The 19,026-nt window shown below is 44.0% G+C and overlaps 1 protein-coding gene across 1 annotated transcript; it reads left to right on the top strand.

The window, feature by feature from the left end:
* Window positions 1-822: 822 nt before the first annotated feature.
* gng13b (guanine nucleotide binding protein (G protein), gamma 13b) lies at window positions 823-17,710 on the top strand. The gene is made up of 3 exons (XM_068712778.1): window positions 823-1,362; window positions 10,167-10,293; window positions 13,828-17,710. Exons 2-3 carry the CDS (start codon window positions 10,196-10,198, stop codon window positions 13,931-13,933), a joined length of 204 nt encoding a protein of 67 aa, XP_068568879.1. The 5' UTR covers window positions 823-1,362; window positions 10,167-10,195; the 3' UTR covers window positions 13,934-17,710.
* Window positions 17,711-19,026: the final 1,316 nt, after the last annotated feature.

Below are 19,026 nucleotides of genomic sequence, written 5' to 3'. Positions count from 1 at the left end.
TCTTATAAAACCAACAAAACATTGTGCTGTTACGCAGTGCAATCTTTGCATGGCAGCATTCGGTTATGATAAAACAAAAGTGGTTCGCAGTAACGCCGTAACAATAAAAGGACACCAAATATGACCTTCCCCACCATAAAAAAAAAACACATGGCAATATAGATTATTTTCTGCTTCCAACTTCCTGGAAGGAAGCCACCTGTCTGTACTTCAAACTGCAGTGCACCCTGGGTATGTATTTTGGGCCTGAAATGCTGCAACCGAGTGCTGGAGATGACTCACACAGGTTAAGCACTGCTAGTTCCTGAACAGTAGTTTTTACAACTCAGAATGTGCTCTAACCTGCTTACAGACGGACAGACTGGTTACCATAGCGGTCACTGGAACGCTGACTTGACTGTAGACACACATGAGGTCAAACGAGGCTCTTCTTCTGTGGTCTCAAAAGCAGTATTTCTCAGTTCTAACCCAAAATGTACCCCCCCCATACTGCAGTGAGGACCTCAATCTGTCTTTTGCAGATGGAGCTATAAGAGGCCATATTAGGGCAGAAACCCAGAGTCTGGCAACACATGCACACACACACACACACACACACACACACACACACACACACACACACACACAAGGAGTGAAATCCTTCCTTCCTTGACTGTGTACCTGCTTAAACACGTCCTCCTCTCCCCCTCCTCCCTCCGCCTCGCACGGTCAACTCTCTAAATGCATCCTCGGGGAACTCTCTCTCTTTCTATCTCAACCGCGCGCACACACACACACACACACACACACACACGCGCGCGCGCGCGCGGACGCTCTTATATGAGGCTCCCAGCAGAGAAGCGGGCAGTGAACGGCGGAGCGCGCGCGCAACGGACCGGCTCGTTAACTTGTCCGCTTCCTATTTTTCCCCCTCCACACACACACAGACACTGACACACACACACACACACACACACACACACACACACGCACACACACTCCTCGTTCTTAGGCAGCTTCGGCAGCAACCGTAAAGCTAACTACCGGGCTAACTACCGGGCTAACTAACCGGGTACAGAGCGACTCCTCCGGCTCTCCAGACGGCTTCAGACTGGTCGTCATCGTCTGTTTTTTTTCTACTCCGGAGACTGCGGATTTTACCCTCGGTCTTTTTTTTTGCAGTGGATACTGAGAGTGCGCACCGCCTCCCCGAGATAAACTAAGTGTGCGAACATTAAGTCCGCAGTTCTCTGTTTTAAAGCGGGGATCCTCTATCCGTGTGCCGGTCCAGCAGGCTTCTCTTGCCCCCCCCCACCCCCCGCCGGTTTAACTGCACCGGTCAGACTTGGAAAGAGCAACAGCCTCCACCGGCGCATCAGTGAGGTAAGAGATGCGACTGTCCGTTTTTAGCCACATTACACTATTACAGTCGATCACCGGGGGCCTGTGGAGCCGAAACGCGGTGGGGTCTCCTGAGGTATCCGGATCACAGGCCTTTCTGCTGCAACAATCACCCCGCGTCAAACTGTGGTTCTGATGATTTAGAGTATACAAGGGATGGGATCACCTCTTTATTTTAAGTGTACTTTGTACACTTTGTACTGTCCGCCTCCAGCCTCCCAACACACACACACACACACACACACACACACACACACACACACAACTCAATACTGGGCCATATGGAACCCACGAATATTACATAAAAGTTACATGTCTCCTCTGCGCTCCCTCCTCCTCCTCCTCCATCTCTCTGTTTCACAGCTGGCCCTGTTCTAAGGGTTGAAGATGGTTTTCTTGTACTGGCTCTGAGCAGGGCCGGCTGGAGGGACTTCCTAATAGAGGGGCCAGACTAGACTAGGGTGCACAGTTTTAAACAAGGGTGGGGTGGGGGGGGGGGGGTAAAATGTAAAAATGTCACACGTTATTAGCCCAGTTTCATTCAGCGTAAGAAACAACTTTAAATATGCTAATATGACATTTTATGAAGAAATGACCACTATTTGTAACCCCAAATAGCCGAGACAGATTATGAGACAACGGGCTCCTGGATACGGACATGTAAAAGCAGACCCCAACCCTCAATCCAGAAGGAACATGGACACACAGCGGCTGTGTCGTTTAGTTGTTTTAGTCGTCTTCGTGGTTGTTCTGCGTCTTTTCGTAGTCGTTTTGCGAGTCTTGGTTGTCATTTTGTGTCTCGTTATGTTTGTTTTGCGTCTCTCTTTGTGATCATATTGCGTCTCTTTGTAGTTGTTTTACGTGGCTGTGTAGTTGTTATTTGACTCTTTGTGGTTGTTTTGCGTCTTTTTGTAATCATTTGTTTGTCTCTTTGTGGTTGTTTTGAATTTCTCTTTAGTTGTTTTTCATGTCCTTGTAGTCATTTTCTGACTCTGTAGTCTTTTTGCGTCTGATAATAGTTGTTTTGCATGTCTTTCTGTCGTCATTTTGTGTCCTTTTATGTCTCTTTGTAGTTGTTTTACGTGGCTGTGTAATTGTTATTTGTCTCTTTGTGGTTGTTTTGCGTCTTTTCGTAGTCGTTTTGCCAGTCTTGGTAGTCATTTTACGTCTCATTATGGTTGTTTTGAGTCTCTTTTCGCAGTCGTTTTGTGTCCTTTTATAGTCGATTTATGTCTCTTTGTAGCTGTTTTATGTGTCTGTGTTATTGGTCTCTTTGTAGTGGTTATGCATGTCTTTGAAGTCATTTTATGTCTATTTGTGGTTGTTTTGAATGTCTGTGCACGGTAGGCCGTTACAGTAATCCATCCATGATACTAATAGGGTGGCGCCGTGTCACCCCTCTGGCTCTGATTCTCCTTTTCACCCAGTGTGGGGGGGGGGGGGCACACACACCCATCCACACACACACACGTTAGCCTTGTCCAGCTCAGTTGGCTTCACATTATAACGGTTATTTCCACACTTCCATTAGCAAAAGTTGCGGATGGCACCAATGGAACCACTCGGGGTCTATATTGCCGAATTAAAGTTTTTAGCTCAGGCCTGTATTGATCGGATCCAATCGACTGGACCTGTCCCCACGTTGGCAGGGCCGCGCTGGTGTGAAATCAGCTGGACTGGTGCCAGCTGCCTCCGGGCTCGCTTGAGTGCCGAACGGACCTGCTGGTTGTAAAAAAAAAAATAAATAAATGGCAGACGTTGTTAGCGTCTGCCATTTATTTCCCTCAAGCAGCATCTCAGCGAGGAGCCCCTTCCTTCTTTCTCAGCTGGTCAGGGGAGCTCTGCCTGTTCCTTTCTATTTTTAGTCTCTATTTACAATGCAGTAACTATAGTGGCACTCTCACTCCGTTTCCCTTCATCCGTCTCTCTCCCTCTCTGTCTCTCCCTCTCTGTCTCACCCTCTCTGTCTCACCCTCTCTGCCTCTCCCCCTATCTGTCTCACCCTCTCTGCCTCTCCCCCTATCTGTCTCACCCTCTCTGTCTCTCCCTCTCTGTCTCACCCTCTCTGTCTCTCTGTCTCTCCCTCTCTGTCTCACCCTCTCCTCTTTTTACATCTGCACTGCTTTCACTCACTCTCTTTTTAGATGTCTCCTTCAAGCTGCCCCCCTCCCCGCCATCCTCCCCGCCGTCCTCATCGCCATCGAGTCGGACGGAGCGATTCAACACATTAAGCACTGGCGCTGCAGCGGCTCGCCACACCTGCTCCACTGTCACGCACACACACACACACACACACACACACACACACACATACAGTGTATTAGTTTGTGAGGCTGGAGAGACAGCGGAGGAGACGGGGTGGAGGTTAATCTCTGAATGCTTTTGACCCAAATCACCATGCAACCTACATACCCCCCCTTAAACAACCACCCACAGCCCCCACACACACAGCCCCCACCACACACACACACACACACACACACACACACACATACCAAAACATGTCTCTAGAAAGCAGTACACACTACGGCTGAACACCAAATTTTTCAGAGGCTCGGTGGGTTGTTAATTATCTGTGACGAAACACACTGGAGATACTGGATTTGGCCTAAATTGCCTTCAAGCAGAGAAAAAGAAAAAAAAAGTTTGATTAGAAGATCTAAAAGAGTAGTTTTTAATAAAGCAAATGTGATTAACTGGTTCGTCATCTTCCGTAATTCCTGAGCAAAAAAACTGGAGGCGGACCCGACCTCCCTTGCAGCTCCACATCCTCGACCAAACCCCCCAACGCTGCTGCTCTGAGCCGCAGGTTCACATCGGATCAACCTTCCACTTCTAATGTAGCAAATCTACATCAACGGATTGTCGTCAAAGTATAAATGCTGGAAGAATGAGATCACTGGCGCGACCGCACCGCAACTGTGTTTCATAAGTCGGACAAAGCCCGGTTCAGACGGTACACAGAAACGATGTACACATCGACGAGGAGTTTCTCTCGACAGCGACTCAGTGACCGGGTTGAGGACAGTACATCAGTGATCCGGTGCAGCGGACGAGCCTGACTCCAGGGATGGAAGAGTCGACGAGTCAGTTTGTCATTTAGACAGTCCGCCGCGTCGGTCCAGACTGTAATATCCCAACAACAACGAGATGGATCGCCGTGAACTTTTCCGCAGACATCCCCGGTCTCCTCAAAATGTCCGCTACTGACTTCAGTGATCCCCTGACTTTTTCGGCTTGCGCAATCGTTAAGTCGAAGTTTTTTGAACGTGTTCAGAACTTTGGTTCATGACCAAGTACCTGCCAGACATTCCCGAGAGCCTCAGCGGTGCTTTGTGTTCAAGGGGCACTACGGCCATTTTTAAAATTCATACATGTTATTCTTATTGTTTAAGACAATCCGACAATAGTAATAAAACATGAACAACTCTCTCCCAAATCCAAAAACTAGAGCGCTGAAACTCAAATTTGTGATGTCATCGAGTGTAAAGTGTGGAGCCGCTCCATAGACTACGAATATGTAAAGATGTTATAGAAGACACAGAGCACCCATGAGGATGTTCTGAGTATATGGGTACATTTTCTGTCTCGCAAAAAAAACAAACATTCAATATCTTTATAGCCGATGACATCACAAGCTTTCCTCTCTGTTTCCTGGCTTTGAGAGGGAGCAGCTGAGAAACAGACTCTACTTAGTTTCAAGTCTTCTTCAATACAGCATGATGTTCATTTAGTAAATGATGCTCCATTTAGAGTCAAACAGACCATAAAGCAGGGGATGCTTTAGGGCGGGGCTACTGTGATTGACAGGTCGCTGTCGCTACCAGAGATGTACACGCCGTCTCTACCTCGCTCCTCTGCACTCCAAATATGGTCACTTCTGTTCATCGGTTGCAAAAAGTCAAGATGGCGACGGTCAAATGGCTGAAGTCGGGGCTTCATAACGACAGTCCACAAACCAATGGGTGACGCCATGATGACCACGTCCACTTCTTAGATACAGGCTGATTGTAACCATGAAAAATAAAAGACATCACACGCGTTTATCCTCTTTAGTACGGTGAGAGGAGCTTTGAGGAGGCCGACGTCGTCCACAGACGAGGTTTCACGAGATTTATAATCATTTTGTCAAAGATAGACATTGATGTTTGAATAAAATGACACAAGCGCCTTTTAAATGTGACAGCTGGTTTGGATGGGGTGTGTTATTCTGGAGGTTTTCATTTTTGTCATCAGTAACAGCCATAATAGCTCCTGGCTGGGCAACAGAGAGAAAGAGACATTGATCATGTGTGGCGCAAAGGATTAGCCGTGTTGAAACGTGCGCAACTGGACAGGAAGCACTTAGCGCGGAGGCATCTGTGGAAGACGGCAGGGGATGGATAGAAAACAGATATGAGAGAGAGAGAGAGAGAGAGAGAGAGAGAGAGAGAGAGAGAGAGAGAGCGATGAAAGGAAGACGGTGAGAATGCAGCACAGCGCAGGGGAAAAAAAACCTGCCTCCACCAATATCTTTGATTTAAACCTCAAAGCGCGAGACGACGTTACAGCACAACAACACTCATTTACGCAATTTCGATTTTATTGGTTGCATCGCGCGCGCGTCGTCTGAAGATTAACGTTTGCTCAGGTGTTAATTAGCTGGAGAGATGCAGCAGATAAACCACGGAGACGCACGAGTGGCTGTTGAGCAAATGAGAGGCAGAGTAATTTGAGAGGGAGAGCGAGACGGGACAATGGGAAAGGTAAACGACGGAGAGAGAGAGAGAGAGAGACGAGGATGGGGACAATATAATGGAGTGATGAGTGAGAGGAGAAAAACATCGCTTTGACATTAATGCTTTGCTCAAAATCATATACCAACATAGTATTCATGCTATTTATAGTACTCGTAATGAACATAAAGTAACATTGAGTGTGTGTTGCCTTCCCACTGCATAGTGTGTGGATTTGTTTTTTGTACGTGAGAAATGCTCAGGTGTATAATACATAAGCAGGAATCTTTTTGCTGCTTACTGGACTTAACCCCGCCCCAAAAATTGCATTGGGGCTCTTGGGACTTTCCAATGGCGGACTGCGAGACCGTTGGATAGAGTAACTACGAGTGACGTTAAAGTACAGTTAAGAGGAAAAAACGCGGCTGCTCACAAAAATATTTAACACAAAAACATTTTGATAACATTCATTTTGCCTTAAAATAAAACGGGAAATGGAAAATATGAAATTGAGAGGACCAAATGGCGATCACGATGATCATTTTTTCATTGCACAGAGCTGTGGTTTGCCCAGTGCCAGGTTCAAAATCCCAAAGGTTTCACGTTTCTGTTAGCAAGGAGGGAAAATGAGACAGCCAATGAGGTAAGGGCCGGGGAAAAAAGATGGATAGAGCAGACAAATAGAGGTGAGAGAGGGAGAAACAGGGATGAGGGAGATGGTGAGTGAGAGAGGAAGGACGAGGAAAAGCATTCAATCCTCCTGTCGTCTCTGGAGGATGCTGCTGAGGCCTGATCTCAGCCAGGACCACCTCTCCTTCTCTCTCTGTCTCTCTAATATTGGTGGTACACACACACACACACACACACACACACACTTCGTGATATAATATTGCACCTAGTGTTTTCCTCAACTCACAAAAGGACACGCATATACACACACACTTCACTAACTCATTATGCCCGTCTCGCCTTTTTTTGAGCCACAACCTGTTCTTGTCCCTCCTAGTAGTGATTATTGTAATATGGGACCACAGACGGTAACAAGTGGACGTAGTCATGGTGACCTCACTCAATTGGTTTGTGGACTGCTGTTGTGAAGCCTCGAGTTCGGCGATTTTTTTCGCCTTCGCCATCTTGGAACGCGTCACTCGCCATGTTGTGTTTTTTTGCAGCCGATGAACGGAAGTGACCATATTTGGAATGCGGAGGAGAGACGTAGAGACGCCCTGTATGTCTCTGGCAGCAGCAGCGACCTGTCAATGGCAGTAGCCCCGCCCTAAAGCATACTCCGCTTTATGGTCTGTTTGACTCTAAATCATGCTGTATTGAAGAAGACTGGAAACTAGAGATTGAGACCATAAACTCATGTTTACAATGTTTACTGAGGGAATAAATCAAGAGAGAAGTAGAGTCATTTTAGACTAGACTTCTATACAATCACACTTTGTTGGGTTGAGTTGGGCTAAATGGTGCATGGAGTCTGTGGAGTGGGGCCTTCGACTTATAGATGATAAGGCAGATGATTGATTAATCCAATGTCTTAAATATCCATTTTGAGGGAATGGTATGGAACATTATTTTATAATATGTGGCAGGGACATATGTAGAATAAAAAGCATGTATGTTTTTGTATCATTAGAGTCTTGTTTTTACTGAATATTTTTCCCATTTAAAAAAAAAAAATCAAACTACTCTGCGTTTGGTTAAAAATAGAGTTTCAGAGCCTTTTAAATAAAAATAAAACAAATGCTTATTGTGGTGCATGCCGCTCAGTAGCAGCCTGAAGTAGGTGTTGAATTCAGAGCAGCTATTTCCTGCCTCACTCACTAAACTGTCATAAAGGACAATTGCATAATATCAAGCACTATTCAATGTCCCTTAAAAAATATACCATTGTTGTTTCTGTGCTGAAGCACCTCGGTGGGATCGATTCGGAGTGCAGACCAGACAAGCGCTCGGCTCATCCGAATCCTCAAATGACTCACACAGGCGTGCGCACACACACACACACACACACACACACACACACACTTACACTCAAGGGTACGCAAACACTAGAACACACACAAGAGGGAAAGAGTACTGTTGAGAGGGTATAGTGGACATAGAGCGTGGGTGGGGAGTGAGAGAGAGAGGGAGGGAGGGAGGGAGGAACAGACAAAGAAAAAGATGCAGCGGATGAGAATGGAGACAATATTGCTGTCGGAGAGTTGACCACTGGCATGTTTGGCTTTCTTGTCTGCAGCGTCCAGTTATTAATTCTATATAAATACATGCTGATGTGTTTTTCTAATTTTGACATATGAGGCAGAGCTGCAAACTGGCCATGGCCCACAATGCATTTCACTTTAACCCAACCAAACGTGTATGAGTGATGTGAAGTCCTAAATACACTGTGTTTAAAGGAAGGACCGGTCATTTCCAGATTACCAACCCTGCTTTTTAAAGAATGTTTCAACATTTTCAGGAGATATTTGCCTACTTAGTCATTGTATCTACGTAACTAACAATTACTGTATTCATCAGAATTCTCATTGTGTAGCTATTTGGTGAGAGCACCAATAGTCAGCATATATATATCGTCGAAACATCTTTAATGAGTCATTTGGTCTTAAATATCTTGATATTTAATGATCCCCGTATCGCTTTAAAGCCAGGCTAGCCGTTTCTTCTCTTCGGTCGTTATAGCACGCTATGCCAACAGCGGCTCGACTCTAAGCTCCGATGTTGATTTGTTCTTATTTCACTCTTCGATAGAAAGAGAATATTCTATTAATTCTATGCAGCAACGTGTTCCAAAAAGATTCCTAAAAAGATTTTGAGAAACATCTCTGTAAGCCTCGGTACATTTGTTAAAGCGCGAGCCTGCCGTTAGCGGTAGCTAGCAACGACTTTGACTTTGTTACATGTGTCTTTTCCCCCCTCATGCCCAAGGCCGCACTAGTGGCACCATATCACTAATCCCACATAGAAACCTTACATTTAGCATAAAACAAAAGTAAATCTCACTCAGCTGCTACCGTGTAAATACGTTAGTGTTCTGTCATTCTTCAACTTCAGGTACGGCTGATACCCCATTACATGATAAAAGACGGTTTTGTCTCCATATAATGGATTTTGTCTTTTGTTAATTTGGAATATGACCCGTTAACGTCCACGTTACTGATGCACTACGGATTGTAGAGGGAGGACTGGCTGACTGGTTTGGATTTTAGTTTAAGGAGCTTAGCACAAGGTTTGCCTCGAAAAATTCAATCAAGTGCTGGTGTCATGTACAGAACACTGTAGAACCCTCTAGCTTTTCATGCACTCTCAGTACCAGTACCGGTGATCCGGTGTTTCAGCTAACTCAATATGTGAATTTTAGTTTTTCTACTCCTCAATGTTTCATCGACATGAACCCCTGATTGTGAATCACAAGCAGCCTGAAGCTGAATCATTCCCTTTTACTGCCCTCGATGTGGTGGGCCGAGGAGGTGGGGGGTGGGGGGTGGGGGGGGGGGGGGGTGCTTTCAAAACTATATTTTGAAAGCACGCTCAATGGGATGGGGGAAGATTTAGGGCAAATGGGAAGAAATGGGACGCGGCACAAGAAGTACAGGCTGTTCCTTTTTTTTCGGCATAGAAGCACAAACCTTTTCCGTTTTCCGTCCCTCTCGGAGATTGAATATCAACTACCCTCCTCTGACCTGCATTCGCCGCCAGGGGCAACGTAGGAGAAATTAACCACAATTTGCATACAATTGATGTGCTGTCGAACTGCCGTCATGTCGGTCGCTGACATAATTTAATTAGTCATTTTCATTAAAGCTGAGGAACTTTTGTCAAAGTGGAAACATGCAGCCCCGAGGACACAACCACTGCATCCTGTGGTGTTAAGTGGGTTTCTACTCTTAACGTTTGGTAGACTCCATTCTCCCCCTCCTGTAGGTGGAATCGCTAAGCAGCCGTTATAAATCGGATGCATTTTTCGTGGCGTTCTCGCTGCGGGGCACGGTTGACTTCTGACTACCGTTAAACGGTATTATGTGCTGCATGAATTTAACCGGCCCCCTCCCCCGCTGTGCGCAGGTAGAAAAGCCCCACATCGAGCTGCAGCCATGGACGAGATGGACCTGCCCCAGATGAAGAAGGAGGTGGAGAGCCTCAAGTACCAGCTGGCCTTCAAACGAGAGAAGTCCTCCAAAACGGTGACTGAGTGAGTAGTTGGACCGGAATAGCTCTACAAGCACCTGCACAGAGTTCAATCCCCCAAAAACCACTGTGATGAATAGCTCTGAAATGAAATAGCTTTGTTTTGCCAGTGTGTAGCATTTAGCAGAAATGGAATATAATATTCTTAACTGAGTTTTCATTCGTGTATATTCCTCTGAAACTAAAAGTCCTTGTGTTTTAGTTAGCTTGGAATAAGTCGTTTGTATCTACACAAGGCCACCGTAGTTCACCGACACGCTTTGGAAGCATTACATTACATTACAGTCATTCAGCAGACGCTTTTATCCAAAGCGACTTACAATTGAGTATCGATCTACACGCCGTAGGCACAACTACGGGAGCAATTTTTGGGTTTAAGTGTCTCGCTCAAGGACACATTGACATGAGACTATCGGAGCCGGGGATCGAACCACCGACCCTCTGATTGAAAGGTAAGGAAGGAAGGTAGGAAGCTGCGGTAACATGGTGCCGCCAGCCACCATCCGACTTGAGCTGCTCAAATAGTAGTGTTACGATGGTAAGGACGGCTAGGCGAACGGCGTTATCGCGGTATTGCACTCAGCGGCTCACGTTATTCAGTTGGTTGCAATATGGAACCACGCTAGATGGCGCCGAATCCTACACACTGTCCCTTTATATTCCCAGTGATACGGAAGTTAGAGCTTCTGTGTTGGAAGTATTTCCCCAGTGAAATACATTTGAGCGGTGTGCAGTTACGAGGGAGATTTAAATCAAAGCCTTCGCATTTGATTGGACCTGCTAAAAAGTTGGGCGGGCTTAGACTTCATGTGTACTCCACACACACCTCTGTTGTTGCTTAATGTTGCAGCTTGATGGATGGATGGATGTCATGATATTGTTGGTTGGTAATAGCTTACCTAAGCACATGTCATGTATTGTTTAACGGGAACAAAAGATGATTGGATGTTGATATAAAACTACGAAGGAATTGATTTGTTTTGGAAATATCTTGTTATATCGGTGCACAATATGACCAGGGATGTGATCTAAAAAGGGTTAAAAGCACACAGAGAGACTTGTTATAGTTAGACAAAATTTAAATGTTGCTCATCCACACAGTGGATCAAGTTTCAAACTGAATACTTGAAGACAGCTTTTTAAAGTCAAGGTTTTTCTGCTAGTTAGTTGAGAGGATGAATCCCACTATCATGTCTCTAAAGATGGAGCTACAGCCAGCAGCAATTAGCTTAGCTTAGCACGCTCAGTCCAAAAAAATGCGTTAAGCTTTTGTTTTTTTACCTTTTAACGACGCACAACCACCACTGTAACAGTATTTCTTTGAACATAGAAATAAGAAGCAGTTGTCTGTTGTGTTAAAAGGGAAAAAGCTCATTCCAAATAATTAGGCCTTTACATTAAATCAAACGTTACTGGTCAGTGTGGCAGCTGGCAGCTTTATTCACAGACGGGTCTGTGACTACCGGGCAAACCACATCTGCCAAAGGAGGCTGTGTGATATGGTTGAAAGCTCCGGAACAAATGCTTAAGTAGACCTCGAGTTGAGATTGTTTAACCAGCGGCTGTTTCCCAGCTAGCTCAAGTATTCAGTGGGTTATTCAATTACGATTACTAACGATATCTGCTGTTGTTCACTGTGATAAGTACAATGATTACATGAACACAATGACTTTGAGTGTGACAGCATTAGTCATTCCACCACAGCAATAAAACTGTGATACGGCTTCATTAACTAATGCTGCCTCGAAGGCTATTGTCACAGTCGCAGCGCACGTGAAGTCATTAAGCAAAGCTGTGGCCGACATTAGTTTCTGTTCAGCGCTCTCTTTGTCCGTCTCTCACTGCAGCGGCAGCAGATTAAGGGCCAATCAAGGGAGCTCAGAAGAAACACTTCTGAGTCTGTTTTTCATGTAGAGTACAGAAGTATTCAGGGTCAGCATTTTTAAACTATTGTGAACTATTGTGTATTGTGAAAAAAAAAAAAAAATTCACTTGAAATGGGTAAGTAAGTTAGTTTTCTTTTAATTAAAAAAAAAAATCACACTCACGGGCTAAGAATGGATTTGCGGCCACAAATAGCACCATTAATTGGGCATCATTTCTGTCTCAAGGTTTCGATTCACAAAAGATATTACACAAAGACATTACGCTAACGACATTACGCTTACGATATTACGCTAACGATATTACGCTTACGATATTCCGCTAACGATATTATGCTAACGACATTATGCTTACAATATTACGCTAACGATATTACGCTAACGACATTATGCTTACAATATTACGCTAACGATATTACGCTTATGATATTCCGCTAACGATATTACCCTAACGATATTATGCTAACAATATTACGCTAACGATATTACCCTAACGATATTACCCTAATGATATTACGCTAACAATATTACCCTAACGATATTACGCTAATGATATTACGCTTATGATATTACGCTAACGATATTACCCTAACAATATTACCCTAATGATATTACGCTAACGTTATTACGCTTACGATATTACCCTAACGATATTACGCCAACGAAATTACGCTAACGAAATTACGCTAACGATATTACCCTAACGATATTACGCTAACGATATTACGCTAACGATATTACCCTAACGATATTACGCCAACGATATTACCCTAACGATATTACGCTAACGTTATTACGCTTACGATATTACCCTAACGATATTACGCCAACGAAATTACGCTAACGAAATTACGCTAACGATATTACCCTAACGATATTACGCTAACAATATTACGCTAACAATATTACGCTAACGATATTACGCTAACGATATTACGCTAACGATATTACCCTAACGATATTACGCTAACGATATTACGCTAACAATATTACGCTAACAATATTACGCTAACGATATTACCCTAACGATATTACGCCAACGATATTACCCTAACGATATTACGCCAACGACATTACGCTTACGATATTACGCTTACGAAATTACGCTAACGATATTACACTTACGAAATTACAGCGCAAACACTGATAAAGTTTTGCAGCGTGCCATTTGCCCTTTTTTTGCATCTGATTGCTATGATCTAAGCAGCAAAGTATTGGTGTTCGAAATCTGTGACTAAATATGTTCGTCAGCGACCGCCCTTTCCACGACTAAGACAAGACGATGGCGATGTGGCACAAACTGTGACGATATCAACATGCAAGAAAGACGTGATAATAATGTCTCTCTCTTTATTTTCTTTGACAAAAAAGACGTCAATTCAGCAGTTTGTTTTTCTGCGCTGTACATGCCATATCAGGAATACGCTCTTATTGTTAAGTTAAAGTTACCGATGGCTTGGAAAGAAGCAACGTGATACTTTGGCTAAACTAGATGGACTGAAATGTCCTCTCTGTCTTTCATGCCTTGTATGGAAAAAGAGAGAAAGTGGATAGAGGATGGATCGTGGTGCTAAACTTCCTCTGGAATTTGAAAAATGTCTCTCTCTCTCTCTCTCTCTCTCTCTCTCTCTCTCTTTCTCTCTCCCTCCACAAAGTTTGGTGAAGTGGATAGAGGACGGCGTCCCAGAGGATCCCTTCCTGAACCCGGAGCTGATGAAGAACAACCCGTGGGTGGAGAAAGGAAAGTGCATCCTTCTCTAGAAGAAGCCAACCAGCACTGCCACAACCTTCCACCTTTAACCACTCTGACCAACGCGCACCTACAGATGACCCCCCTGGACCTGACCCTCCTGTCCCCGGCCTGTGACGACCACGGCGGGACAGCGCCTCCTAACCTCTCTCACATTGAATGTACAACAGCTGATGTCCCCGTCTCCCCCCTACTTCCCCGAACATGCACTCCAACAAAAGGCACAGAGACACTCACACACTCCAAACTCTGGTTTTTTTTCCCACCGACCGCCACACATCCACTGCAAGTTTATTCCTGCCACGGCGATTGCATATGATATATGATGATCAATACTCCAATTACATGTCTCTGTATGATATATGATATTTATGCAGCTGCCAGTCGACACGCTTTCTACAAGCTCTACTCTTCATTGTGTGCATAGCAGCTTTATTTTATTTCTTTGATTTTTTTGAGTTGCAATAAACTGTAGTCACATTCTCACTGCAAGACTGACCGTAGATCTGCCGGAATCAGGGTTGGCTTTACTCCAGACCAGAGGGTGGTGGTCCTGCAACCTGAGGCCGTTCAGAACAGCTTGAGCACTATAAGGGTTTAGCCTATAGAATAAGCTAAATCCCTAGCTAGCTAACAACTATCTGTAACATCACATGAACACAAACGGATGGATAATTGGTATTTAGTGGTTTGAGCGATTGGATTCTTGGATTGGACGGTGTCGCCGTCTGCATGTACTGCAAGCCATTATTATATTTTAAATCTTTATAGGTTCTTGTGCTGCATTTACAAATTATTAACTAACTGACATAACTATGTTCATACGTTAACCACAAGCCTAATGAACAAATTACCGCTGTTACAGATCAGATTTTGCCGAAAAAGACGAATTCCGACGATTTGTTGTGCCGAGCTTATTAAAAAGGTGTCGGTGGGCTTGACGCAAACTAGTTTGCGCGCAGTGTCGCCTGACCTTGTCGGAAGATTTAAAAAAAGGGTCAGTGGCCGTACCGATCGGCCCGCCGTCCCAGAGACACGCGAAGAACAAACGTGCACGAGCTAAGAAGAACGACTCGGTGTGACGCCGCTGTGCGACTCCCAACAGCTGTCACCGCCTGTCCGGTCTGATTTCACGCGACTCCGGTTATCGCCTCTACATTCCGAAGACTTGACCTGCAACCGGTGTTGTTTTTGCACCCGGTGTCATTAGGTCGGAAAGTTTCACAGCAGCTCTGTTCGTGTTGTCAGTGCAGAGGGGAGCTATGGGTCTCTGGGGGGTTGTTGGGGTTGAGTTTACTGCTCCTCCTCCTTAGCGACAGCCCCTGAGGACAACACACAGAAACACACTCGCACTCTGCATCAGGCGTGTGCACACACACACACACACACACACACACACACACACATGCCATCTCTCTCCACACATGTACAGACAGACCCCCTTTAACTTAACTTATTAACTTATTGATCTTTACTTGCTTTATTTATTTATTTATTTATTGATGAGACCTTTCCGTCACCTTTAGTTTTTGTGTCCTCTTCTCGGAAGAAAACTTTAAAAAAAAAAAAAAGAAAAAAAAGGAGGACTACACCTTGCCAGATCACCATCTACTTACTGCCTTGTACACAGTTTCCTTAAAACGAGAATGTAAATATGTGGCATGATAACCACTGACCTCAGAATTGGCCTGTGTGTGTGGGCGTGCACGTGACTGTAACTGTGAGTGTGTTTTTTTGTGCGGAACTTTTAAAAAAATGTTAGTGCAGAAAATGAAATGTTCGGCTTCCTTGTGGATTGTGAAGCACACACACACACACACACACACACACACACACACACACACACACACTGTACATGCACACACATACAGGCCTGAGGCAGAGGAGATCAACAAAACACACACACACACACACACACACACACACACACACACACACACACACACACACACACACACTGCTTATTGAGAATGTGTATGAGGGCAGGAGTGGCAAGGAATGGGATTCTCTAAATGACTTGGGACAGGGGAGCCTCACATCATCTCAGTACTGTAATGAGTCTCATTATATACGTTTCCTTCTAGTCGACCCATTTCCCCGAAGGCTACTCACTGCTTGGATGACTTTGGTCCTAAAACATGTAACTTTAAATATTTAATTTTCCTCTTTAAAAAAAAACAAACAAACTCAAGCATATGGTCCATGACGTGCTTCTAACTGTTTGTGTTTTTATCAGACGTGCTAGCGTCGGTCTTAGACCTGCACTTCATAGGGAGCCGTTCACATGCTGCGTCTAAAAACCGCCGGTTCATCTTTTTATCCGATGTGCGTGGGGGAATGTTGCGCCTGCTTTTACGAAGCAACCAAAACCTGCGCACCGCCATGGCGATGACGATGCGGTAATTTAGCGGTAAGCCTCACTGACTGAACTAAACAAAGTCAAAACAGTAGATGGTCGTCAGTCGGGCTGACCCGTTAACCGGATGTCGTGACGTTCTTGGACGGAGAGCGTGACGCGAGTAAACAGCGTCAGTGGGACAGATCGTAAAACTCTGGGTAGCCCTAAAATAACTGCTCCATATATAGGCAAATATCTAAGGAAGAAAAAAAAAAAGATGTGATTGGTTGTTCCTCGTCACATGATATGCACACAGTACACGCAGTACAGGTTTTCCAAAAGTTGAAAAATGTTTATTCTTGGGACGCAGCCGTCTCGCCCTGAAAAGCAGGCGCTTGAGATCGCTCTCACAGTTAGGAACGCTTGGTGACGTTTGCACACGGCAACAGTTCCGCTCTGGCTTTAGAGCGCGCCTTCCGCATGTCTACATTGTCGACAATGGATTTGAGGGCGCCAAAAAACAAAAAAACAAAACAAAAACGCGGCGTGTGAACGACCCCTTACTCTCTGTAGAACATGTCCCACGAGCAAAGGTTCCATCCAATCATAACGACTTGTTTTACATTTATTAAAATACTTTTTGCGATCAACGACAAAGGAAATTGCGAATGTAAAAATCGTATCACTGTAGCTGAAGTGAGGCCAGAGAATTTCCATTATCAACAATAAGCATATATGCAACATGACGACTCCGAATGGAGCCGTCTTTGAGGCTCCGTGGTTCACTTGGCATGTACAGTATTGCACCTCGCTTGTTTTGGTTTTATTTCATTTTTAAATTTACAATGTGTGTTTACTAGTCGACAGAATGATGCTTAGGTTTTGCGTTAAAATATAGCCTTGTAATTTCATGATTAATGCATGTATGGGGGGGGGGGGGGGGCTTTTAAAACGGCTTCCGCGGTATAAAGACGTGAAGTTCTGGGCTTCAGGTTTGTAGCTTTTCCAGTGTTAGGCTTCAGTTTATTCCCTCTGCCAACGTGATCTCACGACTCAGCGGTTTTTCAAACCTTTTTTTTTTTTTTTTTTGCTCTTACAAACACCGCTGGAAAAGCAACAAATGCTGCTCCGAAAGTACGTGAGAGGATCCCTGAGTCCGCCTGTCCCTTCTCTGTTTTTGTTGTTTGGTTTGTTTTTATATAACCTGAACGTGCGTACGTATGTAAGTTATTACTATTATAGTGACAGCATAAAATCTTGTCTAAATATCTAGCAACATATTCCTTGTGAGAGTGCTTTGGGAAAAAAAAAGAAAAGAAAATATTATGCATCAGATCAAGTCCTAGTGTAAAGATGACAATGAGCAATAAATTGAAGATCATTTTTTATTGAATGTTTTACAAAAAACATTTATCTTACTGAATAAAGTAGAAGATTTTTAGACAACTTGGTTGGTGTTTGTGTGTGTTTTGTATCGACCTGTGCAAGTGAAACAAGTGTACAACATGTTCCAGACCTGTGTACCACTGCCTGGTGTACATCTTCAATATTGTTGGTGATTTTAATTTCTTTCATTGCGGGGGGGAAAAAAAAGCACTAATGCAGTCTCCGTGTCGACCGAAAAATGACATCAGCAGGACAGATGTGCCACAAGATTGGGTTATTTCGTTTTATTTGTCAAATAATGCGAAATAACCCAGAAAAAGAGAAAAGGTCAGGCACACATAGCGACATGTTTCACAATATACTCAAAGGCAGCAGCTGCAGACGCAGGAATATACTCAACTGGTGAATAAGAGTTATACTCCACCTAAAAGGTATCAAAGGTATCAAAGGCAGCTAAATACACACCTCAACTAATGAGTGTGTGACCCTTGGAATAATTGACAATTAGTTTTTTTTTACACTTCTATAATGTAAAAGATCAACAGAAGATAAATGTATTAGACAGATGTTAGACATGTGTTTAAATGATTTGCACCATCTCAACACAGAATACCCTGAAAACAATGCAATTGACGTGTCTATTATACAAAGGCTAAATAAACACGGCTTCTGATTACCGTATTTAAAATATGGAATTTGTTAGATTAGGTATAGAACATGCTCTATGAACTATTTTAGATTAAAAAAACACAATATTCTTTGTTGAACTATGAAGCCTTTTGTAAAAATATGATGATTTAATTGAATACATTTGGAAACTTTTCACAGACCCCTCTGGTAGAGGGCTACGGACTCGTTGGGGTCTGAGCTGATGCATCCAAATGGTCGGCTTGCGTCTCTATATTACAATCATTTAATTGGACGCAACATTAGTATGATTGCATGATGAGTCACCAGAAATTTTTTTGTAATCATTTTCCAGGTAATGACGATGTCTAAACCTCTAAACCCAGATAGCCTCAAACAAATGATAAAGAAAGGAGCTTTCAATAAACTGCCAATGCTCTTGGTTTTTATGACATTCTAGCATTCGTGGTCTGGGTCTTAAGTCAGTTGACGATCTCGCTAAATAGCTGCAATGGTAAGCTGTCACAAAATAGTTTGTTTTTTAAGGTAGGAGAATGCTACCCTTCAACTGTTGCCATGCCACTGGTTCAACGCCGCATTAATCCCAACCATTTCCCAACGGACCCAAACCCCATTTGTCCGAGAGACAGTTATCTCAAAAATAAATGCCCGTTTGCACCCGAATGCAAACTCTCCCTGCAACAACAAAAAAAAACACGTGGTTAATAAATTAGGCAGAATGACGTCATCGGA

The sequence above is a fragment of the Cebidichthys violaceus genome, unplaced genomic scaffold (assembly GCF_023349555.1).
Source record: "Cebidichthys violaceus isolate CVI_PGR_0920_01 unplaced genomic scaffold, fCebVio1.0.p SCAF_172, whole genome shotgun sequence".
In the NCBI taxonomy this organism is placed as follows: Eukaryota; Metazoa; Chordata; class Actinopteri; order Perciformes; family Stichaeidae; genus Cebidichthys; species Cebidichthys violaceus.
This window is presented reverse-complemented; position numbering and strand designations above follow the sequence as displayed.